At 42.1% G+C, this 27,065-nt stretch overlaps 2 protein-coding genes across 2 annotated transcripts; one reads left to right on the top strand and one right to left on the bottom strand.

Annotated features, from left to right (window-relative positions):
- Window positions 1-829: 829 nt before the first annotated feature.
- On the top strand, window positions 830-20,584 carry sh3bp1 (SH3-domain binding protein 1). The gene is made up of 18 exons (XM_055058087.1): window positions 830-1,086; window positions 9,141-9,183; window positions 10,552-10,656; window positions 10,737-10,813; window positions 11,477-11,588; window positions 12,314-12,390; window positions 12,473-12,560; window positions 13,278-13,346; window positions 13,420-13,510; window positions 14,544-14,680; window positions 14,960-15,071; window positions 15,245-15,326; window positions 15,408-15,488; window positions 16,570-16,683; window positions 17,198-17,295; window positions 17,798-17,960; window positions 18,351-18,700; window positions 20,075-20,584. The coding sequence occupies exons 1-18, from the start codon at window positions 1,037-1,039 to the stop codon at window positions 20,383-20,385; spliced, it is 2,160 nt and encodes a 719-aa protein (XP_054914062.1). The 5' UTR covers window positions 830-1,036; the 3' UTR covers window positions 20,386-20,584.
- Window positions 20,551-26,181, bottom strand: cdc42ep1a (CDC42 effector protein (Rho GTPase binding) 1a). Its single transcript, XM_055058092.1, has 2 exons — window positions 25,593-26,181; window positions 20,551-23,305 (listed from the first exon to the last, which is right to left on the bottom strand). The coding sequence occupies exons 1-2, from the start codon at window positions 26,083-26,085 to the stop codon at window positions 22,659-22,661; spliced, it is 1,140 nt and encodes a 379-aa protein (XP_054914067.1). The 5' UTR covers window positions 26,086-26,181; the 3' UTR covers window positions 20,551-22,658.
- Window positions 26,182-27,065: the final 884 nt, after the last annotated feature.

Below are 27,065 nucleotides of genomic sequence, written 5' to 3'. Positions count from 1 at the left end.
TCGCTAATAAGTTCACGAGCGAATGTTAGCCGGTGTTAGCAAGATGGCGGTGCTAACAAAAATGCTAAAAAAAATAAACTTGATCCGGTCTGAAGTCTGTATCAGCTTCCTCCATATATAAATATTAATAGAGTTAAAATATTTTTTAAAAAGCTAAAAATAACCGAGAGAAACCTTTCTTTTATTTTCGAGAGGAAAATCTTTCTGAAAAGTCATTTGTGTGCATTTAGCCGGCCCCACCACTAGGCGGCAGCATCCGCCAGGCACTGGCGTTAGCGGTGGCTAAACCGCCTTCATTTAAATTCCTACAGATTGTCACAATATTAATGAGAATGTAACAAATTATAAAGAAAAATTATAAAGATTGTCACAATATTAATGAGAATGTAACAAATTATAAAGAAAAAATTTGTTACACCAAAAATTTGGTGTAACAAATTATAAAGAAAAATTTGTCGATCAAATTTCCTTGATCGACAAATTTTAAATGAGTTTGTGGCTCTGATGCACAAAGTTCCTCAAAAATAGGGGACAGGTGACAAGAAATGAAACTTTGATGAAGCAGAGGCTCAATCTGCAGTGAAACCGAACCGGCTCAGAAATGTGATTCCTGGTTCTGCAAAACATGAGAAAAGTCGCTGCAGTAAAATCAGAACAAGCTTGAAAACTGGGACAGAAATGTCTCAATCAGTCCGAGTTTCCCCTTTCAGACATTCACATCCTGCAGCAGCTGAAGCCGTTAGGAGCTGCAGCCTGACTCACCTGCCCTCACCTGCACACCCCCCCCCACTGCTCAGACTCAGCGGGGGGTCAGAGTGACACCCCGAAATAAATAAAAAAAAAAAAAAAAACAACAACAACCGGGGGAAAACATCTGGTTCCCTTTCGCTGCTGACGCTTCATCAGAGCAACTTCCTCATTTGCTGAAACAAGAACGAAAACCGAACAGCCGCAGAAACGCGCCCTGCGACCCGGCTCACCTGCGCCTGGACCGGTTCGGATCAGGAAGCGGAGCGGGTCGGACTCCAGCGCCAGCATGCTGCGGCAGTCTCTCAGCATCTTGAAGCAGTTCGGATCGGCAACCAGGTAAGAAAGGTTCGATCAGAACCGACTGTTGGACCTTCATGGTGGTTCCGGTCCGCTTTCCGGGTCTCACGTGGACCCGAGAAGGCCCTGATGGTGTTTTCGATCTGATGGTTCGGTAGACAAAAGAATTACTCATGTAAGAGTAGCAGAACTTAAAAAAGTACTTTTACTCAAGTAAAAGTAAAAAGTATCCGTCCAAGAAATTGATCAGTAAAAAGTTACTCAAGTACTGATCAAATGATCAATCACTTCATATTTAGAAATTACATCATTTCATCCAGACTAAAATAAAATTATGTACAAATGTAGGTATTTTAAGGACTAAAATTACAACAATTCATATAAATAACAAAAAAAAATCTAAATACGTTTTTCCAATTAAAAAAAACTTCAGAAACTTTAAGGTGTTTGTCTGAGTTTAGAGAATCTTTGGTTTAATTATGTTTGTTTTTCATTCAGTGAACAGAAGTTTTACTCAAGCAGAAAAACGTCATAATCAAATTATTGACGAAAAGTAAGAAGTACAGTGCAGTAAAAATACTCCTGAAAGGACTTTCTTTTTTCAAAAATAGTTACTCAAGTAAATGTAACTGAGTAAATGTAACTGAGTAAATGTAACTGAGTAAATGTAACTGAGTAAATGTAACTGCCTGACTCTGCAGAAATGATACTGAGATGAACACAAAGTGATGGCAGACCTGAAAGTGGAAGGGAAATTATTAATTCTTTTGACATAAAATCTATAAGTATGCGAGGCAGACCTTTCCAGAACCAGAACTGACTTGGACTAGACTGTTAAAAAATGAATCAGCTGATCAGGCCTCATAGGGATGCACAATATATCGGCACCAACATTGAAATCTGCCGATCGGCCCGATAAAAACAACTACTGCCGTCTGTTTTTGGTCGGGTTTTTCCAGAAAGGTGTTAAAGAAGTTGACAAATATATAATATTGGTAAATATTGGTTATTGTCCAAAACATTAACATTAATATCAGTATTGGATCAAATTTTGATGTAGGTGCAGCCATAATTCTCCTGGATTATTCTGGATTTACCTGCAGCAGCTCTCACCAGCCTCACTAATCCCCACAGCATGATGCTGCCACCACCATGTTTAACAGTTAGAACAGCGTTAAACATGGTCTCTGACTTTAGTCTAACCTGAGCAGAGCACGTCGCCATGTTGTGACCCATTAAATGTTTGCGTTTGTAACGCGATAAAAATGAAAAAGTTTGAGCGGTGTTGAAACTTTTGCAAGGTGTGATATGAATATACAGATTAAAGAGTTTTATCTTGATAGATAAGGTTTCAGTTGGTGTGTAGAGATTAATATGTATGGGGTGTTTGTAAAGTTATGCAATTAAAAAAGTAATTTAATTATTTAGCCTGACAGAGGAGAGAAAATCATATTTTCACCATGTTATTCATTCATTTATATATTTTAAATAAATAAGCTAAATACTTAGCTTCATACAAAATATTTTGTCGGCAAGCTAAATACTTGGTAAACAAAATATTTAGTTTGAAGCTAAATAATTGGCTTGCTAACTACATATTTAGTTAAATTAAGTATTTATTGGTGAACTGCAAGTCAAATTGCAAACTAAATACTGCATCAATTTAGTGAGTATATAAATGTTTAGTGGCTGCACAGTGGAGCAGGGGGTAGCGCTGTTGCCTTGCAGCAAGAGGGTCCTGGGTTTGATTCCCGGCCCGGGGTCTTTCTGCATGGAGTCTGCATGTTCTCCCTGTGCATGCTGGGTTCTCTCCGGGTTCTCCGGCTTCATCCCACAGTCCAAAAACATGACTGTCAGGTTAACTGGCCTTTCCAAATTCTCCCTAGGTGTGAGTGTGTGTGTGCATGGTTGTTTGTCTCTGTGTTGGCCTGCAACAGACTGGTGACCTGTCCAGGTGACCTGTCCAGGTGACCCCGCCTCTCGCCTGGAATGCACCTGGAGAGGCAGCAGCACCTCCCGAACCCGTTAGGGAGAAGGGTGCAAGAAAATGGATGGATGAATGGATAAATGTTTAGTTTGTTCACTACATACTTAGCTATACAATAGATATTTAGCTTGAAGCTAAGAAAGTTTGGCTAACTAAATATGTGCTTTGAGCTAAATATTTACTTATCCAGCTGTTTAGTCTTTATGCTAACAGTAATGACTTCATTAATATTTTTACTTTAGTCACTGTGTAGCACTTTAAGAGCACTTTTTGCAGTTATAAACAAGCCCTTTGCGTAGCATTGAATTTTAAGAATAGATTTGTGAATCAATTTGTACACAGGAAGTTTGAATTGTTTGCTGACCATGTTTAGCGGTTAGCATGTAGCCTGTGGGCTCTGCGCCGCCGCGCCTCATGGAGGAGAGGAAGGTTCTCTGAAACAGGATCATTGGATCATTCAGAGCTGCTGGTTTGTAAAACTTGAGCAAATGTTTGTGTGTGATCTGTAAAGTGTGGAGATGCAGGGACCAGATACTTCCCCGGGGCCCGGGAACCGCTCAGTGGTTCTGGGAGAGGCCGTGGAACGGGGCTTTTGTTTGTGGTGTTTCATAATGGTGCTTATGGCATGAGAATAAAATATTTATAAAAGTAAATAGGAATGTGTTTGTATTTGGTAAAAGGTATTTTACATTATAGGAGTGAATGTTAAACGGAAAGTGAGGCTGCAGTCAGTTTTATTCTTGATGCTCTGAGGAATAAACTGTTGCTGCTTCCTCTCTGTCAGCAAACTAACTCAATAATTAGCTTGAAACTGTGACATTTATAAAATAACACGGTGAAAATGTGACTTTGGAAAAAGATTTTCCTGTTTTAACTCAAACTATTTTTAATTTGTAACTTTTCAAATGGCTGTAAGTTTTTGTCTCTTTTTCTTCTGTGCAGTCTTCATATATTAATGATCGGTTTTAATCTGCTCTGCGTCTTCAGGTTGTATTTCTGTCCGTCCAGCTCGGCGCCGTTTCGCCAGCACGACGGCTGTTTCTGTTTGTCTGCTGTTATCTTGTTATTTACACGCTGAGCTGTAACTGCTGGTTCCCTTTTCACATCAGGGAACACCTCAGTTTGGTTTTATGTGGTTGAAAAGGGATTTTTGGGGGGGTTGAACACAAAGGGAATCAGCTGCTACTTATGTTTTAATGCTTATTGTTTTACCTGAAAAAACGATAATAAAATACAGCAGAATGACTTGCAACATTCAGGCTCCAAACAGCAAGAGAACCACCGACTGACTCAGTTTTGTAAAACTCTGCGGGTAACCAAACTTGACACCTTCCCTATTTCTGTTGGTGGTGATACACAGACCTTATTTCTGCTGCAGCAGGACGGATGGTGTATCTGCAGGTAGCACCGCCGCCTCCTCTCTGGTTTAATAATAAACCTGCGCTGCGTGCATCTGCATGCATCTGCAAGCATCTGCAGCAGAGCCGCGCTGCTGGCAGCCAGCTCTGACGCTGCTGCTGTTGACACAACTAAACATTCATTTTCCCTTTCACTTTTGCTCAAATGTGAATTTTAACTCAACTTGCATGATGGAGATTCAAAATAAAGGAACCTGCTCAGGTTCCTTTATTTTGAACGAATGGAGCCAGAAGTGCTTTGATTTTGATAGAAAAGAATTTTATAAAGAATTTGTAAGATTCTTGGTAAAAATAAAATATATATATAAAAAAATATATATTACCAGGAATTGTTGGTCTAGTTTCAAGTGCAAATATGTAATAATTACACTTAACAGAAGACAAAACTAACTCAGACGTAACACAATGAAATATTTAAGTTTCAGTAAATAGTTTCTTAATATTTATAAAAAGTTCTGAATGATTTTTTTTTATCATTATTTGGTTTGATTTACTTTAAACAAGCTCCTGTATTTTGTTTTAAAGTTACTTTTAAATTATTTTTGTCTTATTTCAAGTGTTTTAAAGTATTTACAATGGAAACTGAAGCAAAAACACTTTAGTAAGTTTTTGTTTTTGCAGTGTGATATTGAAACATTTGGTTATTTCACATAGCCTGTTTGTCTGATGTTGAGCTTTATTGATTAAATTGCAAACACCACACTGTAAAAACACAAAATCTTACCGAAAAATCCAGATTACATAATGTACACATTAAGCAGTACATAGTAAGGCCAACAGAATGAGCCTTCATAGAGGCAAATAAGGTGATGAACAAAGAGATCTGGAATGACATGTTTCACACATTCACACCGCCAGGGATGCTCTTTACTTCCTGTCGTGTCACTCCATCAAGGTGACACTACAGTTCCTGGTGCAAATATTTTATTATACTTGAATGAAGATGAAACTAACTTCTAAGTTTCAGCCAGATGTAAATGTGCAATGCGAGACGTGCAGCAGTTGGGAGTTTCTCTGCTGTGTGTTTTGTTCTTCGGATGTTTCAGTGGAGGAAACCAAGAACACCTTGGAGGAGCTGAAGCCTGTCTGACCTCTTCAGGAACTGGGCTGGGCTTCCTCTAACAGCCTTCAGCACCAGATCTGGTGTCGGTGCGCCGCTGATGAGAGTAAATAACCAACAGCGTCTCCTATTTTAGCCCTTCAGCCTTTCTTGAGGCAGGTTTGGTTTGTCAGCCTGTTGGAGGGTAAAACTGTCATTTTCTCAACATTGTTATGAAGAAAGTGGAAATGTTAGTGATGCCTGTGGGAGCAGGTTGGGGTGAAGCTAAAGGGCATCTTCCCTTCTGTAAAGCACGGTGGCGGCAGCATCATGCTGCGGAGAGGCTGCTTGGCTGTTGATCTGACTTGGACTCCAGTCTTAGTGCCAGTTTTTATCTGATGTAATGAAGAGTGAGCTGCAGACTGCTTCACTGTGAAACGGTTAGCTTGGTTGTTAGCCAGAGATGTTGGTGGATTATTAAAGTGGATTATTAAGGTGGATTATTAAGGTGGATTATTAATGGCTCATAAAACTCTATTTATGTTAGCTGGAGCTATATAATGATGATAATATAAATTTATCTCCAACCAAATGTGGTATTAAGCGAATTTCCATCATTTCAGAACAAAATTAACGTAAGCTAGCTGCTACAAGGAGACTTCCTTTTGAGAATATCAAAATAAAAGCACTTCTGGTTCCATTCATTCAAAAGTTTAGCACATTTATTTTCTTCCTCCACTTATACTTTAAATTTAAACATCTTTGCTGCTACAATAATGAACAAATGTTTAAACAGGATTCAGAAAATAATTTTCCAAGATTAAAACTTATCAGAGTGGCATGAGGAAAACTCTCCAAATTTAATTCAGTGTGGAGGACAAAATAATCAACATCTGGTAACTCAAATATTAGGAAGCAGAAACTCAACATCAGCAACTTTTAATCTCTTTCTATTTTTCACAGAATAATGTTTTTATATTTCTAAATGTTACATTCAATCAATTTTCAGAATGACACAAAGCAGCGTTTAGCTGTTTTTTATGTTGTTAAAAGAAAGATGATTATTAGATATTAATGAGGAGCAGCTGTACTTTTATCACAGGTTTAGAACCAGAACCAGAACATTTTCTACATCATGTAGAAAACGACCAGTTTGAATCTCTGCAGAGCTGAAAGTCGCTCGGCGCTTCAGCTGCTGACGGTTTGAAGCGTCTAATCTTAGTGACCCAGATCACTTCCTGACAACGTGACGTCATCAAGGTACGCAGCAAAACGAGACACTGGCAGCAGCAACATAGCAGGCGACCGAGGCCCGCAGGACCACAGATCTGAAATGATATCCAACATGTTTAACACATAAAAGTAAAGATAATATACAGTTCAGTTATCTGAGTTGGATAATATAAGAAATGTGCAAAATGTTCCTTTAAAAAACAGACTTTTTGAAAAAAATAAACTTTTACAGTGCAGACTCTGCACTGTAAAACCAAATGAGTAATCATTACTAACGCAGAAAGTGATTACAGTGGGACGGTTAGTTTTTACAGAATCATAAACCAAACAAACCAAACTGTTTCTGTAAAGGCTTGTGTCCGACAAGAACTGAAGGTTTACCAGTAGCTGACTCAATTATTACTCATATTTATCAGTTATTAAATGTAAATTATGATCAATTTGTTTTTTAACACTATAGTTACATTTAAACATGTAGAACTGAGTAAACATTTCACCATGTCAAAGATTTCAAACAAATGATGAGAATGAATTTATTTCTGAGTCCAGATTATTGCCAGAAATGAAAACATGTGAATAAAACTACAGAGTTACAACAGAACAAAGACAGAACAGAAACTGGTTGAAATGCTGACGTCCGTTCTGCTTTTACAGACTCACAGCTGCATGAAGATAAAATGCAGCTTTTGGGAGGGAATGCAAAACAAAACACTCCTGCAAAATAAAGAAAATATTAATAACAGATTGACTTAATATGTAAAAGAAAGTCTTTGTTTACAGTGTAGATGGCCATATAAAATGCATGTGGCGGGCCGGATACGGCCCCCGGGCCACGAGTTTGACATGTGTTTGGAGTTGATCTCATGAGTTTTTGCATTGAATGAGTTTCAGGGCCAAACATTTAATTCAATCTGAAACAGAACCGATTCGTTTTCCTGTTTGCTCAGGTTTCTGAGTCTCGTTGTTCCGGCGGCCTTTGACTAGGCCCAGCTGTGCGTTTAAATCCACTCGGTCTCTTTTGTCGGCTCCTCGTCTGGTCACCGGTCTTAGTCCTTGTAACCAGCAGCTACCAGTATAACCAGTGTAACCAGTGTGAGAGTCTTTGGCTCTGCTCTGGTTCTGCCTGGATTGTATTTTGTGATTCATTATTTTGTCACTTCAGCCTGAACCAAACATTACGACAGCTTCATGATGACAAGCAGAAACAAAGCTAATTTCACTCACACACACACACTCACACACACACACACACACACACACACACACACACACACACACACACACACACACACACACACACACACTCACACACACACACACAGAGACATACACACACACACAGAGACATACACACACACACACACACACACACACACACTCACACACACACACACAGAGACATACACACACACACACACACACACACACACTCACACACACACAGAGACATACACACACACACACACACACACACACTCACACACACACACAGAGACATACACACACACACCTACACACACACATACACACACACACAAAGACACGCACACACACACACACAGAGACACGCAAACACACACACACACATACACACACACACACAGAGAGACACACACACACACACACACACACAGAGACACACACACACACACAGACACACACACACACACACACACACACACACACAGAGACATACACACACACACACACACACACACACACACTGAATTTCTGTGATAATTAACATAAAAATGCGTATGAGATGAAACTAACTCCTGGAATCCATCTTTGTTCCCTGGTTGTGTTTTTTGGTTGTTAACGTTTTTATTGCTGATGTTAAACGGATCCAGGTGTGAGAATCTCTAATGGGAACCAGAACCGCCTGAACCGAGTCCAGGTCGTTTTCTCCTGCTGAAACTAAACAACAAATTCACGACTAAAAGCTGAAAATGACACACAAACTTCAGCGTCATGCGTCTTTTATTTGTCTTGACAAAATGTAAATAAATGTCAGTAGAAAATCTCCAGTGAGGTCTGATAATCATCATTATACGGAAGAGAATTAGGAAAATATTTTTTAAAAATGCAGATTTTTTAAAATTATAACTTTAATCTCAGGATTATTTATTTCTCAAAGTTTAGATTTTTTTTCTTCCTCAGAATTCGGAGATAAAAGTCAAATCGTTTTTCCTTTTAAGTCTTTTCTGTATGATTTCTAATTTTACCCTGAGCTGGAGGAGAAAATCTAAATCTGAGTGGCTGTTTTTCAAGTTAAAGCTGCAGACATGGATTTATGATTGATATTTTCTTTGAGCCATTGAGGCTTTTTGAAAACCCTGCAGCTCACCACTGTTAATAAATCAAATGTTTGCTGATTCTTGTTTTGTAAATAATCTGTAAACTTTCATCCTGTCAGGTCGCAGGATGCCACTGATCTTCTCCATGAGGATCTGGTGCAGGTGAGAGAAAGTTTCTCTGACTTTATCGCTGGTTGAGTCAGTTTAACGCTGAATTCACTGCAAACTAAAGTCAAAATAGAAAATTCAACCAATTTGGATTCATAAGGTGGAGATTTTCATGGCATCAGGAGCTTGGAGACCTAACAAACCAGCACCCTGCAGAGCCTTCTAGAAACTGAATTTGTTTGTTGCTCAATATGGTGGAAAACGATCATTTGAAATGCAAAAATATTATTGGTATAATTTGTCATCCATTGCATGATTTCTTCCGAATGTATCCAATTTAGTTGTACATTTGGAAGTGATGCAGATCGGAGCATAAATAACGTGCCTTCCTTGATCTGCGAGCTGAAACACAGCAGGAAGCATAAAAACTCTCCTTCATTTGGCTCCGACACAAAGAAAGATAATTATCCTGCTATGGGTCCTGGTGGAATGTTTGGAGGAGAAAATGATTCCTTGAACCTAATCTGGAGACATTTTGTGATAAATGAGGAGTGATCTATCTGTCTGATAAACTTCTGGCTGCGAACTTCCTGCTCGATCTATCTGTGCTACATGGAGCGCAGAGTTTGGAGCTCCATTCCTTAAATCAAAGATTCATCAAAATGCTTTTCCAAAACAGACTTCCTCTAAAGAGGCTCACTATTATCAGCTTAAGGAGGACAGAAACGCTGCAGCTCCATGGCCATCGTCCATATTTGGGTCTCACTTCCTCTTTTAGCAGAGCTGTGGCTTTAGCAGGCCGGCCTGTTGACAGACAGCAAATTTCAAATCAGCTTTAAAACAAAGGGAAGGTCAGATGGGATTTATTTCAGTTTCACTCTCTTCTTATTTGCAGGTTTTCTGGCTCTGAAATGTTAAACTTGTTTTGTAATATTTTCAATTCAGAATCTCTTTTTGCTGTTAAATTACTGAATAAATACAGATATAATCTGAACATCAGAGATGTTTCTAGGTTTTAATCTTCTGATTCTTCAACCATCAGACTGGAGCAAAGTTCTGCTGTTAGCATTGAGATGCTATTCTAGGCTAGCATAGCTTCACTGATAAGCTAGCTGCTTTTAGCACAACTTCAACACAACAATCAACTTTTCCAGCATCCAATCAGATCGTTTAGAAGCAGAAATGAACCCCTGTGGGACCAAAGGCTTCGTCCTCCATCGCTGTTAGCACAATTAGCTTGTGCGCCAAATTTTACAGCCGTACCAGAAACCCAACACAAAGGTTCCATTTCAGGACATTTATATATTTATATACATATATATATAATTTTGCGTTAAATCTGCAGTAAATGAATCTGCCCTCTAACCATCTCAGCGTCCTGCCGGTAGTTTTCTGATGCTGTGTTTCTCCGGTTGAATTCAGGTGGAGCAGCGGGTGGAGCCGGCCAAGAAGGCGGCGCAGGCCCTCCATAAGAAGCTGCAGGCCTGCATGCAGAGTCCTGTAGGGCTGGAGGCTGAAAGGAGAATGGTAGCCGCCATTTTTCACTCCGTGTTTGAACAGGTTTTCATGGATTTCTGGGCAAAACGACGTTTTTTCTGTTTCTGCAGAAGAAACTTCCTCTGATGCTGCTGTCCATCAGCATGGCGGAGAGCCTGAAGGACTTTGATGCTCAGTCCTCCATCAGGTGATGGTTTCCCCCAGAAACCCGCTCAGCCTGGCGGTCCGCCGTATTTTCCTATTAAAGATGTTCAGTTGACAGGAAATGTAAAAATATTACTGGGTAATTATAGGTTACAGGGAAACATCATCAGTGAAACACTTTCTAAACCCACAGCTAGTCTTAAAAACGACAAATCAAAAAATACAATTAAAATGAATCAATTATTTGCAATTCTGTTTAAGTCAGCGTCTCCGTCGGGTCCCCAGGGCTTCAGGGGCCATAAATGCTCATATTTTAACACAGATACATAAATGTAACATTTATTTACTGAGATCATTAATGCTGCTAAATTTCATTTAATGGTTTCATCATAAATTCAAAAATTTAAATTATTTAACATTTAAATTTAAGATTTCAAAGGATGAACACCAATTTCTGGAGATTAAAATTGATAAACTGATTAATAACTGGATGTTTGAAAAGGTGATTAATAGACGTTGTTTTTATTGAATCAGTTATGGGCAGGTCTAAATTTATTTATTGTCCAGTTGTGGCTTAATTTCTGCTTTGAGTGAATCATTCTTTCAGTAAATGGCCTTTTTGATTATTTCAGTAATCAATTAATCAAGATGAATCTGATTAATTTGACCCTGCAGTGAAAGGCTAACCCTCTGCTGCGTGTTGCAGGCGAGTGCTGGAGATGTGCTGCTTCATGGAGAAGATGCTGGCCACCATGTTGGCCGACTTCGAGCTGACGGTGGAGAAGGAAGTCCTGGAGCCGCTCAACAAGCTGAGCGAGGTGAGGGAGCCTCCCGGCGCCGAGCGGGCGTCCTGCTCCACGGCTTCTCCTGGCACTGACTCTTTAACGTCAACAGCCGGCCGGCTTCAGCTGGACGGCGTTCTAGACGCAGTTTGGACCGTGATTTTAGAAAATGCATCATTAAATTATCAATTTAAAGGAGCGATTTTATATAAAATGCACTTTTTTAATCTTTCCATCATGTTTTAATCCTGGAATATTCTTTTGATTCTTTCAAATCCTTTAATCTGCATGGCAACCATCCAGCTGTTAAAACGCCTGGGTGGACCTAGCCACGCCTCCAAAGCTCCTCCCCCACTCCGCTCCTTCAGACTAGCCAGCAGCAATTAGCAAACAGCTGCTGAGGTCATTATAGGAGCTGCTGCTCAGAGCAACACTGGTCAAAACTTTAAAGGGTTAATAGAGGAGCCATGTTGGGACGACTTTCTGGAGGCGGAGCTTCAGAAAGAGCAGGAGCTTCTTAAGGAAACAGAGACCCAATTTCAAGGCGTTGAATCAGGTCATATTTGATATGTAAAGCACTTTTATAATAACTGAAGGTAACATAGCTACTTGATTGTGCTATGTGTCTGGAAAATACATAATACTGCCTCTTTAAATGTATAAATATACGTCTGTATAATAAATAGATTCAGTAATTTGTTGCAGTAATATGTTAAGACAGCAGATTTTGCTCTTTCAGATGAATATTTTTTTCTCTCCAGGAGGATTTACCTGAAATCCTGAAGAACAAGAAGCAGTTTGCGAAGCTCACTACAGACTGGAACAACGCGCGGGTCCGGTGAGTCCCAGGAAGCCGTGTGTAAACACCTGGACGTGACGCGGCAGGCGCCGGATGTTAACGTCCTCCTGCTTTTCCACAGGAGCCAGGCGAGCAGCGGGCCGCAGGCCAAGCAGGACGGACTCAGGGAGGAGGTGGAAGAAGCCTGGAGGAGGCTGGAGAGCATCAAGGTGCAGCAACTTATTTATTTAATTTCTGAGCTTGAAAAGTCGAATTTCCAGTATTCGAGTTTCAAAGAGTGAAAATGATTGACTTTTAGACATTTTCTTTATATCATAGGTTTTTAATATGGGCTCTTTCCCAGGGCAGCAACAGAAATGGGAAGGCGAGGAAATTAGATTCATTTCTAAATTTTTTCTCACAATGTTTTTACTTTCAAGCTCAGAAAATTTCTGACATTAATCCAAACATTTCTGAGTTTTTTTCTTAAATATTTTACTCTGAACCCAGAAATGTATGAATATTTGTGAGATTAATCTCAAAACTTCAGAATTTCTTTAGCAGAAATTGACTAATTATGTCTAATTAAATCATTATCAGACCCCCGTCTGGGTTCGGGCATTTATCATATCGTTTATCATTTATCGTGATGAATTTCTTGTCAAGTTTAGAATTTTGATTTATTATGAATAAATTTAAAATAATTATGTGTTAAAGAAAAACTCCCGTATTGTCGGGATCCTCCATTGTTTGTTCAATGAGATTTTAAAATTAAATTAAGTTTGTTTGGACTTTAATGAAACAAATCATGTGACCCAAACAACCTGATTTCATTTGGATTTGTTTTTTAATCCATATCCAGTTTTTATAACAGTTCCACAAAATATTGTGATAAAACTTTAAAACCAGCTCTCCCTCTGTCTGGTGTTGACCTCTGACCTCTGTAGGACCAGTACTCTGCAGACCTGTATCACTTCGCCACTAAAGAAGATGACTATGCTAACTACTTCATCCGTGTGAGTTGTGGTTCGAACACGCAGCCCTGATGGACTCCTCTCTGCCCGCTCACCTCTGTTTAATCTCCTGCAGCTTCTGGAACTGCAGGCGGATTATCACAAGAAATCCCACGAGTTCCTGGACAGGAACATCAGCGAGCTCAAAGAGAACCACAGCCAGAAAGGTTTGCGCCGCGCGGCCCAGTCCACTTCCTGCCCCGCAGTGAGCGGCTTTCAGCTGGATATAGATACATAAACTTATGTAACCTTTCAAATAAAATAACCATGTTGTTTATTAATACAAAATAATCAACTGCGATGTAGAAAATACTGAGTTCAGATTAGCAGAAACTTTATCTCATGTTTCTGCAACAAGTGAGATAAATTGTCTATTTCTATCAATGCAAAATCAATCTGCTAAAGTCAGTGCAACGCTGCATTAGGGCCGTCGCAGAAAGAAAAAGAAAAAATATAAATATGTTTCTGCTAAAAAAAGCTCTAAAATTTTGAAAGAAGCAAAAGTTGAAAAATTGCTAGAAAAATCCAGAAATTTTTAGATGAATCTCAGAAATCTCCTATAAATTTTCAAGGTTTCTTTTTAGAAAATATCTGATAATTTGTTCTTTCTGTTTTCTATGTACCGTTGTCCTACTAAAGCAGGATTAGTTCATCATATTACTGAAGTAAAAGTATAAAATACAGAGCAGTGAAACTTCTCTGATAAGAACCTTTTTTCCAAAAATGTTGCTCAACTACCTGGACCCACCTGTAGATATCAACAAGCTTATTGCGTTACATTATCATTAGCTGGTCATCGTTTATTATCTGCGTCCAGCAGCACTGATCAGCTCCCTCTGTTGGTTTGGGGGGGAAGTTTTCTGCTGCTTTACTGCCATGTTTCTTGCACATACTGATGTGCACAGCAGCAGCATCATGTCTCCTTCATGTGAAAACCGGCACCGGCATCTTAGCGGTCATGTTGCGTTTAAAGGTTATGACTCATTAATGATGGATTAAACATTTGTAAATAGTGTGGGGACCCCTACTGTATCAATTGAAATAGGAATAATAGAAAGATGAGCACTCTGAGGTATAAATATTTAAAAAGTCAGCTTGCAGTCCTGGGGACACGGCTGACTCTGTGGGGGGCCAGTGGCCTCCCATTGGCCGCCGGGCGTTCTGACTTCCTGTCGACGTGTTGTGACTTCCTGTTTGCAGATCCGGCGGCGGGTCTCTCCAGCCTGAAGGTTTACGGCGAGCCGCTGCTGTCGCATTTGAGCCAGAGCGGCAGGGCGATCGCGGCGCCCATCCAGGAGTGCATCCACATGCTGCTGAGGACGGCCATGCGGGAGGAGGTGGGCGGGCCGAGCCACTCACACCGGCTCAGAGCCAGGAAATGAAACTGAAATTATCTGATGCAGAAACAATTATAGCATGATTTACATTCACCCTAATTTATTCTGATACCCCAAAATAAAAAGCAGAACAACCAGCTGAATAAATGCAGATGTTCTGGTTCATTTCCTCAGAAACTCGTTATGATAACCAGCATTTAATGCAAGGTCATTTTGCAGAAGGAGCTGAATATGAAGCCGGTTTGAATGAAATAATATTTGGTGGTGTTGGTTGTGTAGGGCTTGTTTCGTCTGGCGGCCGCCGCCTCGGTGGTGAAGCGGCTAAAAACCTGCTTGAACCAGGGAGCGGTGGACCACAGCGAGTTCAGCATGGACCCCCACGCCGTCGCAGGTACGCCTCGGCTCAGTTCCTCCTCTGACCACTCCAGCAGCCGCCTGATGTCACTTCCTGTCATTTACAACAGCCTGTGGCCATCAGCGGAGAATAACAAAAGAATGAAACTGTCGGCCAATCAGAGCAAAGCAGAATTAACTAACGATGCATTTCTCGGATTTTGTTCACAGGAGCCTTGAAGTGTTACCTCCGGGAACTCCCTGAACCCCTGATGACCTTTGAACTGTACAGTGATTGGTTTTCAGCTGCAGGGTGGGAAGCATGAGCATCACTTGCTTCACTTCTTCTTATTCCTGCTGTCAGTTTCATGAGTTTGCTTCTTAAAACCTGCAGAGAAAAAGATCTGAGTGTGAAGCTGGAGAAGTTCAGGAACCTGCTGCAGAAACTACCGCCTGAAAACTACAACAACCTCAGGTCTGTTCAAAACTACAGCCTGAAAACTACAACAACCTCAGGTCTGTTCAAAACTACCGACTGAAAACTACAACAACCTCAGGTCTGTTCAAAACTACCGACTGAAAACTACAACAACCTCAGGTCTGTTCAAAACTACAGCCTGAAAACTACAACAACCTCAGGTCTGTTCAAAACTACAGCCTGAAAACTACAACAACCTCAGGTCTGTTCAAAACTACCGACTGAAAACTACAACAACCTCAGGTCTGTTCAAAACTACCGACTGAAAACTACAACAACCTCAGGTCTGTTCAAAACTACAGCCTGAAAACTACAACAACCTCAGGTCTGTTCAAAACTACCGACTGAAAACTACAACAACCTCAGGTGCTTGTCGTTTTGTGATCCGTTGCACCATGAAGGCCGAATGAACCGAGCCAACATCAGTAACACCGCTGGTGAATTTCAAAATGGCTGCTGAGAGACAGTTTGCAATGTGTTGCATATAAATATAGAACAACATTCTGACATTTGGTGAAATATTATGTTCAGATGTTTTATTGTAAAGGAAGTTAACTTTTCTTTTTGACTCAAGAATTTTCTGGGAATCTGAATTTTGTTTCATCATCATAAAAATGACAATTCAAGTAAGATAGTTATTGTTAGCAAGCTCTCAACAGAACCCCTAATCGACTCCTTGTGCAGATTAACTGTCTGGTTTGCTCCTCTGCAGATTTTGACATTTTAGAGTAAATTTGTTTAATTTGGCCTAAAGCAGAACCAAGATGGTGGCCGTCCTGAGGCCATGTCACTGCTGTTATCTATGGGGTTACTGAGATAAAATGGTGCAAACTGTTTTATATGGATTTATTCAGCTCTGAAAGATGAATTCAGTCATGTAACAACAATATATCTCATTATTTTATCTAGAAGACACAACCAGCAGAAAGTTTAACTGGATGAGTTGGGGATGACTTTTACAGCTTAAGCGTTAGCATGTTAGCATCCAGTTGTTCCCCTCCAGCTCAGATGTAAACCTTGACAAACACAACTCTTTGTCCTCTTGTTTTTCCTGTTTCGCGTTCTGCTGCCGGTCCAGGTACCTGGTCCAGTTCCTGTCCCTGCTGTCGGAGCAGCAGGCCGTCAACAAGATGACGCCCAGCAACATCGCCATCGTCCTGGGCCCCAACCTGCTGTGGCCGCGCGCCGAAGGGTGCGGAGCAACCTCCCGTTTCTGTGGCAATTTATATAGAAGTTCTCAACACCCGGCTTTTATTTTGATAGGCCACTTCCGCTTTTTGCATATTAGCCAAATATTTAGCTAGCTCCGAGATTAAGCTGGCTAAACATGGAGGGAACAAAATGAATCAGTTTATGATCAGAGACGTTTTCTACTGACATCAATAGCAACAACGACAGCAAACCAGATGCTGCTTGTTGGATAATCCTGAGCTGTTTTTATGGATTGAGATTAAATCCACAGAGCGAAAAACGTTTCTGCTTCGGTTAGTTTGGCAGCAAATGGGCTCAATTCAACGTTTTTAAAAAACAAGCTTCAGACTCTTTATGCCAAAAAAGTGTTTTTAAACTTATTTACCTGCATTGAAAACCCACAGAGCCGGATGGGGGGTTTATGTTTCATATTATCATAATTTCATGTTTCCTGCCTGCAGTTCTTGGTTTTATATCCTTTGAGTTTTGCGGTTCTTGTTTGTGCTGCTGTTCAGGGAAGCTGCTCTGTTCGACATGGCTGCAGCATCTTCGGTCCAGGTGGTGATGGTCATCGAGCCGCTGATTCAGTACAGCTCCAGTCTGTTCCCAGAAGGTAAACTCACCACTTACCAAAATAATTCAGAATATTATCAAATTTAACTTTGCAACCACATCAGTGAGTGCTGCTTCTGTTGCTGCTGCTCTAGATGCTGCTGCTCTACTTGCTGCACACTCTAGTTGCTGCTCCTGTTGTTGCTGCTGCTCTAGTTGCTGCTCCTGTTGTTGCTGCTGCTCTAGTTGCTGCTGCTCTAGTTGCTGCTCTAGTTGCCGCTCCTGTTGTTGCTGCTGCTCTAGTTGCTGCTGCTCTAGTTGCTGCTCCTGTTGTTGCTGCTGCTCTAGTTGCTGCTGCTCTAGTTGCTGCACGCTCTCTGAACCTCCAGTTGCTCTACAAACTCAAACCACAGCTAACACAGCAGGTCAAAGTGAAACCGCAGCGTTAGCTTTGTGGGCCCAGATAAGATTTGTGGTTTGGTAACTAATATAAATAACAAGAAAGCTAATTATCTAATCATCAGATGGAATAATGTCTGATGGAGTTGGTCTTTTGTTTCCAGCTGTTGACTTTGAGATCCCTGATCTTCCTGAAGCCCTGGAGGCTCCAGCTCCTGCTGCCCAGACCTTCTTCTCAGAGAAGGAGCGACTGAGCAGAACCGTGTCGTCCTCCTCGTCCACGTCCTCCTGCTCCTCCTTCCACCTCCCGCTCTCCAAAACAAACAGGTTGAAGGCAGGAGGAACATTTCCTCCACATTCTGACATGAACAGATCAGGGTGGAACACAAAGAATCATACCGCTAACGAAAGCACTAATAGTGCTAACTATAAGGCATCACTCAGAAACAGTTGTTCTGCTAATGCTAAAGTGCTACGACACCATGGTTTTTAGCAGAAGCTAATGCTAATACGTTAGCCTGAGCATTAGAATTCATCTGGAAAAAGAAATTTAGGGAAGCTAAAACGGCAGAGTGCTAAGCTAATTATTATCTCTCCTGTTAGTAGATTAGATTGTGTGTCATTTTGAATGTGTAGCTTATTGGATTATAAGTTTAACTTTTGCATGTAAAGTAGTTTGTTGCCACGTTAAGACTCTCCTGGTTCTCCTCCCGTTAGCTCGACCTCCCAGGACAGCGGCGGTGTCTTCCGGTCCAAATCCGGTTCCGTTGGCAGCCGCAGCAGCACCACCACATGGGGAAGCCCCGCCTCTGACCCGGCAGCCAATCAGAACGCGGCATCCAGCGGTTCGTCCGAGTCCAGTGCGACTCCATCTCCCAGGTCGTCCTGTGGATCCGGATCCACGCCGGACCAGATCCCGACTCCCAGGGCGACGGCGCCAAACCCGGTCCCGCAGGTGAGGAATCTCACCCAGAGGCAGAGTTTGGACCAGAACCAGCTGGAGCCCATTCTGGAGGCAACGCCTGAATCTCCCAAAGCGACGCTAACGATGACACCATTGTGCAAACGTAAGCAATGCAGAACTACTGACTGGCATTTTTACTTTATTAAAATATAAAGCATATATTTATATATTCTGTATGTATATAAAAGGTAAACAAGTTTTAAAGGTTGAAGATTTTCCACCTGGGGACCTGATCTGTGCTGTTCAGTTTGAGGATTTTTTCTTTTTTTTTATCTGGTACCTGATCGTTTATTTCCTCTTGTGGTTTTTAAAAGCAGCGCCAGAAGTTAAAACCAGACACTAGTGATCTGGTTTTTAACATCCAGGATGTACACAGGAAACAGGAAGTTTCTCTCACCAGTGACCAAAATGTCAGCAGGTCGATTTCCACAGCAGAGAGGGAAACATTTGCTCTCTGCTATTTCTTACAAATGGCCAGAATCTGATCACTTTAACAAAAAAACTGGATCTGTGTGACCCAGTCTACAGAATAATTATTTACCCGGCAACAACTGACCCTGAGGCTTTAAAAAGGCATGAATAATCTCAGCAGGTACCTGGGTCAGTATTTCTGAGCGGTTTGAACTGCTGCCCTGCAGAAAGCAGGTCCTGCATCGGGTTCACATGTTCTCTCTTTCTCTCTGTATGTTTGGTTTCACAATGTTGCTGAAAAACCTGTCATAATGCAAACATATCAGTCCATATCAATAATTATTTATTAGTTTCTTGTTTGAGATATTTGAAATGCCACCAAACTGGGGTGTGACTGTTCCTGTTTTATCCAGTTTTTTTATTTTTTAGCTGTTTGAAGAATGGTGGGAAATGGGTTCCTCAGCATGCTGAGGGAACCAAAAGAGTGAGTTGGTTCATGCTACCAACCCAGCTGAGCTAGCGATGACAGATTGAGTGGCTAACATCTCCCAGAATGCCGTGCGGTTCTATTTATTGAATATTCCATCAGACATCTTATTGATTGATATTGATCAAGTGTCTATCGGGAAATGTATTGATGATTTCTGGTCCAGTCTACAAGTCAACAGATGGTTGATCAGCTCATTTAACCACCTGCTCTCCTGATGACCTGTCAGTCTGTGTTTCTGTCGCCTTCTTTATATTGAACCCAAACACAGAATTCTGCAGCACATCTACATGTCAAGGTTGTCAAAGTCAAGCTAGCATTGCTAGCATAGCTCAGACGCTTCCTTTTACTCTGACAGGTTAAATTGCCCAAATTATTGTTAATTTTTCACTGTGAAAGTTTGCAAACTGGCTCTGTTACTCTTCTTAACAATTAATAGATTACAAAATTAGCTGATTGTTCCAATTATTGATTAATCTGATTTATTCTGAGTAATCGTTCCAGCCTTGATGTAATTATTATATAACTAAAGCAGAGCAGCAGAACTCGGTTTGAAGGTCCGTTTGTTTTCCTTTTCAGCGAAGCGAACCTTCAACCTGACCAAAACCAGTCAGACCAGTGAGCCGGTGGGATCCGTCCAGTTCTCCAAACCCAAAGCACCGGTACCGCCCAGGGCTCAGGCTCCGCTCCCTCCGACTTCAGCCCCGGCCGCTGACGCCACGCCGCCGCCGGGCCCTCTGCCGGGCCCTCCGCCGGGCCCTCTGCCAGGCCCTCCGCCCACCAGCGTGAAAAAGCCTGCGCCAAAAAGGGGCGGAGTCAGAGCACCAAGCTGCCCGCCGCCTCTGCCGCCGCCGTCGCAGCCCAAACCGTTTCCCTCAGTGGCGCAGTGAGGCGCCATCACACAGGCCCACTTCCACATCACTCCACCGATTGCAACGTTTTCCTCCCAACACGTCATTTATTTATTATTTACTCACTCTGATGGTCTCTGCAGACCTGGAAACTGATAAAATCATCCAGTTCATCAAACTAAAACATGTCAATGAATGCAGATCTAATTAAAAATGTCTTTATTGCTCATTCATATAATCATCTTTTATAAGTGATGCTGTGTAGCGGCACTGTAGGTGCTCTTACATATTCATAGGTCATCTTCATGTACAGGAATGTAATAAAAAACTTTTAAACTCGTCCCTTAAAGGCAAAACTTCATAAAAACAATAAAGAAGGTGCACTTTGTTCATAGAGAAGGTCTGCAGCAATAAAGAGCAGCTGCAGGGTTAGCCTGCAGCATCAAACATGGCCGCCAACAGCTAACAGCTTCAACATGAAGGACATTAGAAAAGCTGCACTGTAAAAACTTAACAGCAATTATTAGGGTTAGGGTTGGTTTCAAACTAAATATTTAGATCTTAAACTGCGTAATATTTATATTGATACTAAATATTTATCTTGTGAACTAAATATATAATTTGAAGCTAAATAATTTACTCCAACCTAAAAGTTTATTTTGCTAACTAAATATTTGGTTGTTATACTAAATATTTAGTTTAACAATTATTTTTAAATCAGGTGTGTCTCATTGTGATTAAAAATCCCAGGATTTATTTAGTTAATATGTAGCTTACAAATCTAAATGTTCAGTTTGTGATGTTTCCAAATGAACAAGATAAAATATGACTGAGAAATTAATCCCATTTTTCTCTAACAGGTTAAATAACCCAAATTATTGCTGTTATTTTCTGACTGTAACTTTTCAAATGGTGAACAGAAGCTGAAGGAATAAAATGCATTTTAATTAACTTCCTTTCCTCTGACATTCCTGGTAAAACCAAATCCACAAATAATCTTCAGAAGTCGGTTTGGATTTTGTTCCACTTTGCTGGTTTGTCACATTGAATCCTGATAATCAGCCGATGCTCCTTCAAGTGTTTCCATTCTGCATCTAGAAACTCTGGATCTGCCGTGTTAATCACTTCTGTTCCCGTTTTGTGCGATTTGTTCCTGAGTGAAATCGGTTTGTAGGGATGCAGTTTGGTTCGGACTTCCTCTCGCCCAGAATGTCGCTGCTGCAGAACAGGAAGTGTAAGGGGAACCAAGCGAACAGCAGGCTGTAACTTCCACATAAAGTGGTTTTAGTCCTGCTGCAGGTGATCTAAGCTGCCTTTTTTGGCTCGCCTCTGATTTCCACGTCTTAGTTTCTCCTCGGTCTCTTTCTGTTGGAGCCGGAGAACCGATCTCTGCTAACATTGGACCCGTGTTGCTGTTTGCAGAGCAGCATGACTGGAATTAAAAAGGAACAATTCTCCCAGTTTCAAAGGAACCTTTTATACAGAATTCAGCTTTAGCATGTTTTTATATTTCCGTTCTGGTTTCTACTGCTTCTGAAAACAGACAGCTTAAAAAAACTATGTTATTTGGCAATAAATTTGTTTTTAGTGTCTGGAAAATGAGCCGTTTCAAAATCCCCCCGATTGTTGAGTTACACTGCGCCGTTACCTAGCAACTCCAGCAGAGCTCCAGCATGTTTGCTCAGCTGGTTTTCCCGATGTGTGCGCTGTGCTATGGTCGGTAGGAAAAGATGAGTTTTGTTGTTGACTCACCATCCAGAAAGCATTTTTTACGACGGCGCATTAGAGCCATCAAAGATGGGAAAATAAAACAGGAATGGTTCCTGTTTGCCAAGTTTAGAGATTAATCTCAGAAATGTTCTCCAAGTGACTTGGAGTTTCAAAGGTTTGCTAGAAAAAAAAACAGGTTAACTTCAGAAATTTTCTAGAAAAAACTTGGAAATCAATGAGTTTCAAAATTTAACATGTTTGATTTCTTCATTTATTAATTTCAGAATTTTCTATTGGAAATGTTCTCTTTTTCAATCTATAATAGCCCAAAATACGCCCTTATAACTTGCTGCATTCTTGTTGGTTGCGCAGGAGGCGCCACTTTTGCCTTTCTAAGATGTATGGTTGTATTATTATGCATCTTTTTGCAGCCATTTTCTCATAAAAAGCAGCTTATTTGAATTAAAAGTGACAGTCGCCCTAAAAAGCTCATTCTTAGAAAAAATCTCATGATTTTGTGCAAAAACTGACAGACATGTTTGTTGTTGATGAGTCTTGACCTCTTCCAGGAAGGTCAAGAAGGTCCATTTGGTTCCTTCCTGTCAGACTTTGATTTCGTCCTCATCGTCCATGAAGCTGTAGGATATTTTCTTCCTGGGCTGACTCTGGAGCTCCTCCATCTTGTTCTGTCCCTTTAAGACGCCGACGCCGTAGTGGCGTGCTAGCATGTCGGTAGCGCTCTGAAACCGCTGGCTGTCCATCCGGACCCCGACCCGCTCAGCAGAACCCAGCAGCACGTCCGGTACTTGCCCGGAGAATCCCCTTACCGCGTTTTCCTCCTCACACCGGTGAGGACTCGTCCCGCCGCCACCGTCCTCACGCAGCAGCGAGTCCACGAAGGACACGGTGGCAGAACCGTCCGACCCGCACGCCGACTCCGCTTCGCCCGTCTGCCACACGGCGGCGCTCTCCTCTGGGCGCCCGTCGATCAGCCCGAACACTTCGCTCATTAGGGACGGGCCGAGGTCAAAGGTGAAGGTGTCCAGGGAGGCGAGGGAGGGCAAGGAGTCGGAGTACGCACCGCGGGTCGTCCATTTGGGTTCAGAGGTCACGATGGCGGCGGAGCAGGTGGACAAGATGGCGTCGGTCTGGTCGGTGAGAGAGCCGCGGTGAACGCCAGAGGAGATGGACGGCTGCTGGCGGTCCAACCGGGACAGACGAGGCAGAGTGACGAACCCGGACTCTGGACCTGCAGAACAGAACCAATAGAACCTGTAGAACCAATAGAACCAGTAGAACCTAGAGAACCAGTAGAAACATCAGAACCAATGGTTTTAAATGTTTGACCTCTAAAAACAGCAGAAGTCACCAGTGCTGGGATCACGAATGCTAAACTACTAACAGTAGAGCTAATTCTTCACTTAGCTGTCATTGCTAACTGTGATAGCACACTTAGCTCCTGCTAAAGTTATTAGCTCAAAGGCCACAAAACTGAAAGCAGGAGAGAAGGTTTGTTCCAAAGATTCACTTCCTGCAGAAACATGCAGAATAACAAACTAGACGTGATGTCATCGATACGTCAACAATGTAGCATGAGGTTCAGCTAACCGCTCCCCCCTGCTGTGTGGGGATTTAGTCTCATTGCAGGCAGAGATATTGGAGATAGTTTAGTTTAAAGCACATGCAGAATGGCCTAGTCAAAGTGCAGACCTAAATCCTTCTGAGTCTTGTGTTCTCAGATGTTCTTCATCCAGTTGAACTGAACCTGGGCAGCCAGGCGCTACTTCCTGTTGGTCTGTCGTTTAAAATGTAGTTGAAACATGACAAAGTGAAAGGTTTCGCTCTGCGTCTAAAAGGACAAACGTCTCTCAATAATGATTTCTGTTCAGATGGAGGCGCTTTATTTCTAATCAGAATAAAATTATTACCTGCATAACTTTCTTACAATGGAAAATATTCAATACGACAAAAAGGATCCATCTTTTTCTATCCAAGCTTAGTACGTATATTTTCCTGACTTAAATAAACAAAACAATAGCTTAATTTTTTACATATTTTTGGCCTGTTAGTAATTTTGACTCTAATTTTAGCCCAGTTGATAAACCATTTGTTCTCCCTGAGATAAAACCTGTAACTGCTCGTCCTCATGAGGCGCTGTGACGCGCAGGTCCAGCAGGGGGCAGCACAGCCTTTCCTGGACAGCTTTGGTACCAACGAGGGGCGGAAATGTTTCTGTTGGCCTTTGCAGCCTGTGGCATCATGAAGCCATGAGCTGAAAACCACCAGCTTGAATATTTTAGAAACCCACAAGATTTCAACTCCAAACTGAAGATGAAGAGGAAAATATTTTACATTTGAGAAAAATAAAAACTTGTCTGTAAATCCATCCAGTTACTTCTCAATTAATCCAAAAATAATGCCCAGATATGTTGCTATTAAAATTAGTTTTAGCTGGAGATGAATCCTTTGTTACACATGATCAAATATTCACTAAAGTTTCTGACTTTTAGGCAACAAAATGTTTTTTTTCCTATTTTAAAAATGAGGGTTTAGCTGCTAGATGAAGCTGTTTCTGCAGAGTCATTAAGTTTGATTTCTTTTCCATAAAGAAATCAAACTTTGTTTGGATACTTTTGATACCTTCAGAAGTGAAATCATAATTTCTTCCTGTCATGTTTGCTGTTAGTTTGATGATCTTCGTGTTGAGTACATTTTGTTTTATGATGTTTTATTTGAGCAGTTTTATGATTCTGCAAACGCCCCGTTCATCTCTGCTGGAAAGTTAACATGACATCATCTGGGTCTGCTCTGCTATTTTGGGATTAAGACTGGGAGCGCCACTTAATCCCAAAATTGTCCCAAGCCTCAACTTTAAATGTTTTCCCTTCAGATGAAACTGCAGCTCTGTTACAGAGTAAAACAAGGGCAAAGGTCAGATGACTCAACCGACGATAACGCTATGGACAACAAGCTACTGTCTGGGTTAGCTGAGTTCAGTCCTCTGGAGACAGATTTGTCCAAGATGTCCTCATAAATCCCACAATCAGCAGCGTTTGTTGTTTGTTGTGAAAACAGAGATGGAGCTGCTGGGCCTCACACACACGGCTCAAGGAGTCTGTGTGTGTGTGTGTGTGTGTGTGCGTGCGTGCGTGCGTGCGTGCGTGCGTGTGTGTGTGCGTGCGTGTGTGTGTGTGTGTGTGCGTGTGTGTGTCCCTTCATAAAGGAAGGGACTGTAAGGTCGGTCACAGGGGGCAGCAAATTAAAAATTAAAAAGAATTTGTCTTTACAGTTCATTATTTACATCTATCACTTCATAGCTACTGATGTATCAGACGACCTATTAATGTTCTGTGATTCTCACCAAACTGTCTGCCGCCCAGGGGCCCCCGCACAGGGGCCCCCGCACAGGGGCCCCTGCCAGGACGGCCCCCGCCCAGCGGCCCCCGCCCAGGGGCCCCCGCCCAGTACGTCTGGCCCTGGCTCTGAAGATATTTTTGGCTCCATTGTTTAAATACCAGCAGGTTTTTCAGACTCACCATAGGAGCTCTTCTCCTGGTCTGGCGGGGATCCAGGGAACAGTCTGGCGGTGGGTCTGGCGGTGGGTCTGGCGGTGGGCCTGGCGGTGGGACTGCCGTTGGGCGCGTCGACGTCCAGCCGCGGGAGGGAGATGGCGTTCTTGATGATGGGCGACACGGCGGGCGGCGGCGGCGACAGCTCCTTCGCTGCGTCCCGCGGTCGGTTGTCCGAGCCCCGCCGGATGTGACGCAGCGTTCTGGAGAAAAACGCCCCGATCTTATTGTCGGGCGAGGAGACGGAGTCGGCGTCGCCGTTGCCGCCGTTGGCCGACCCGCCGTGGTTGCTCAGGAAGGACGTGTCTCCGAAGACGTCGCCGCCGCGTCCAACATGCATGGTGTGGCGGAAGTCGCCCAGCGGGGGGCTGATCATTTCCGCCGTCAGGTCGCCCTTATGGCGCCGCCGGCCGGGCGACACCAGGCCTTTGAGGCCGGACAGCTTCTCCTGAAGATTCATGACCACAGAACCTGCTGGATGTTCTGCTGGATCCGAACCAAAACCACAAACCAAAGTTTGGTCCCAGTTCAAGTTTCTCCAAGATTAAAGGGCAAATCCGGGTCTGAAGGACCAAACTCTTCACCAGACTGTTGATCAAATTTTCAGAACCTGAGGGAACTGGGTCCAGTTGCGTCCAGTTGGATCCAGTTGGTTCTGGAAACAGGAACAGGGCATCTATGGGGAGCAAAGACATCGGTGTTAAACCTGGAGACTCTGGGTTTGTTTCATCTGCTGCTGTATTCATGTAAATATGAAATATCGCTGCGGTTCAGAAACATCGATGCTGAGAATCAAAATGTTCCGTTTTCCCTGTAAATCCGTCCCAGAGGGTTTAGGAAGCCGAGTGTCTGCTGGTGTGGAACCGGCTAAATTTAGCCCACAGTCCCTCCGCTCTGCAGCAACCAGAATCTTCCTGTTGTGTCTCGCTCACATTTCAGCAGCCGGACCGTCAGCGGCTCGGAGCGGCCCGGTCAGAACATCAGATCGGTTCAGGAACAGGAACACATGATAATTACTCAGATTACTGACTGTAAAACCCACAGGATTCTGTAATGTGGAGGGAATGGAGCCAAAAATTGTTTTATTATTCATGTTTAAAAGTTTAAAAGTTCAGAGTAACTATTAGTAGAAGCCCAAATGAAGAAATGTTCTCTTTAATTCGCTCCACTCAGGACTTGTGCAGGTCAAAGGTCAGAAAAAGGGAGCTAATATCTCTGCAGACCCCACACATCCTGGACACAAACTGTTCAGGATTGTGTCAAGTCAAGTTTTTATGACTTGACACAACATAAAAACAATAAATATAAATGCCAACCCATTAGTTTTAGAAGCAATTTCTCTTTTCAGTCTTAAACTGAATTAGCATTTTTAACAACTTTTAGTAGCTTTAGCCATATAAACGGACCGACCGGATCGGATCGGACCGGACTGGACTGACA

This window comes from Poeciliopsis prolifica, unplaced genomic scaffold, assembly GCF_027474105.1.
Source record: "Poeciliopsis prolifica strain line A6 unplaced genomic scaffold, Auburn_PproV2 SCAFFOLD049, whole genome shotgun sequence".
In the NCBI taxonomy this organism is placed as follows: domain Eukaryota; kingdom Metazoa; phylum Chordata; class Actinopteri; order Cyprinodontiformes; family Poeciliidae; genus Poeciliopsis; species Poeciliopsis prolifica.
This window is presented reverse-complemented; position numbering and strand designations above follow the sequence as displayed.

What these genes read in the sequence shown, in the direction of transcription:
- sh3bp1 (XM_055058087.1), top strand. Translation starts at nt 1,037, where the DNA reads ATGCTGCGGCAGTCTCTCAGCATCTTGAAGCAGTTCGGATCGGCAACC. An exon ending in GAAAACTACAACAACCTCAG is followed by an intron (nt 15,489 to 16,569) that starts GTCTGTTCAAAA and finishes CTGCCGGTCCAG; the next exon opens with GTACCTGGTCCAGTTCCTGT. An exon ending in CTCCAGTCTGTTCCCAGAAG is followed by an intron (nt 17,296 to 17,797) that starts GTAAACTCACCA and finishes TTTTGTTTCCAG; the next exon opens with CTGTTGACTTTGAGATCCCT.
- cdc42ep1a (XM_055058092.1), bottom strand. Translation starts at nt 26,085, where the DNA reads ATGAATCTTCAGGAGAAGCTGTCCGGCCTCAAAGGCCTGGTGTCGCCC. An exon ending in CCAGGAGAAGAGCTCCTATG is followed by an intron (nt 23,306 to 25,592) that starts GTGAGTCTGAAA and finishes TCTGTTCTGCAG; the next exon opens with GTCCAGAGTCCGGGTTCGTC.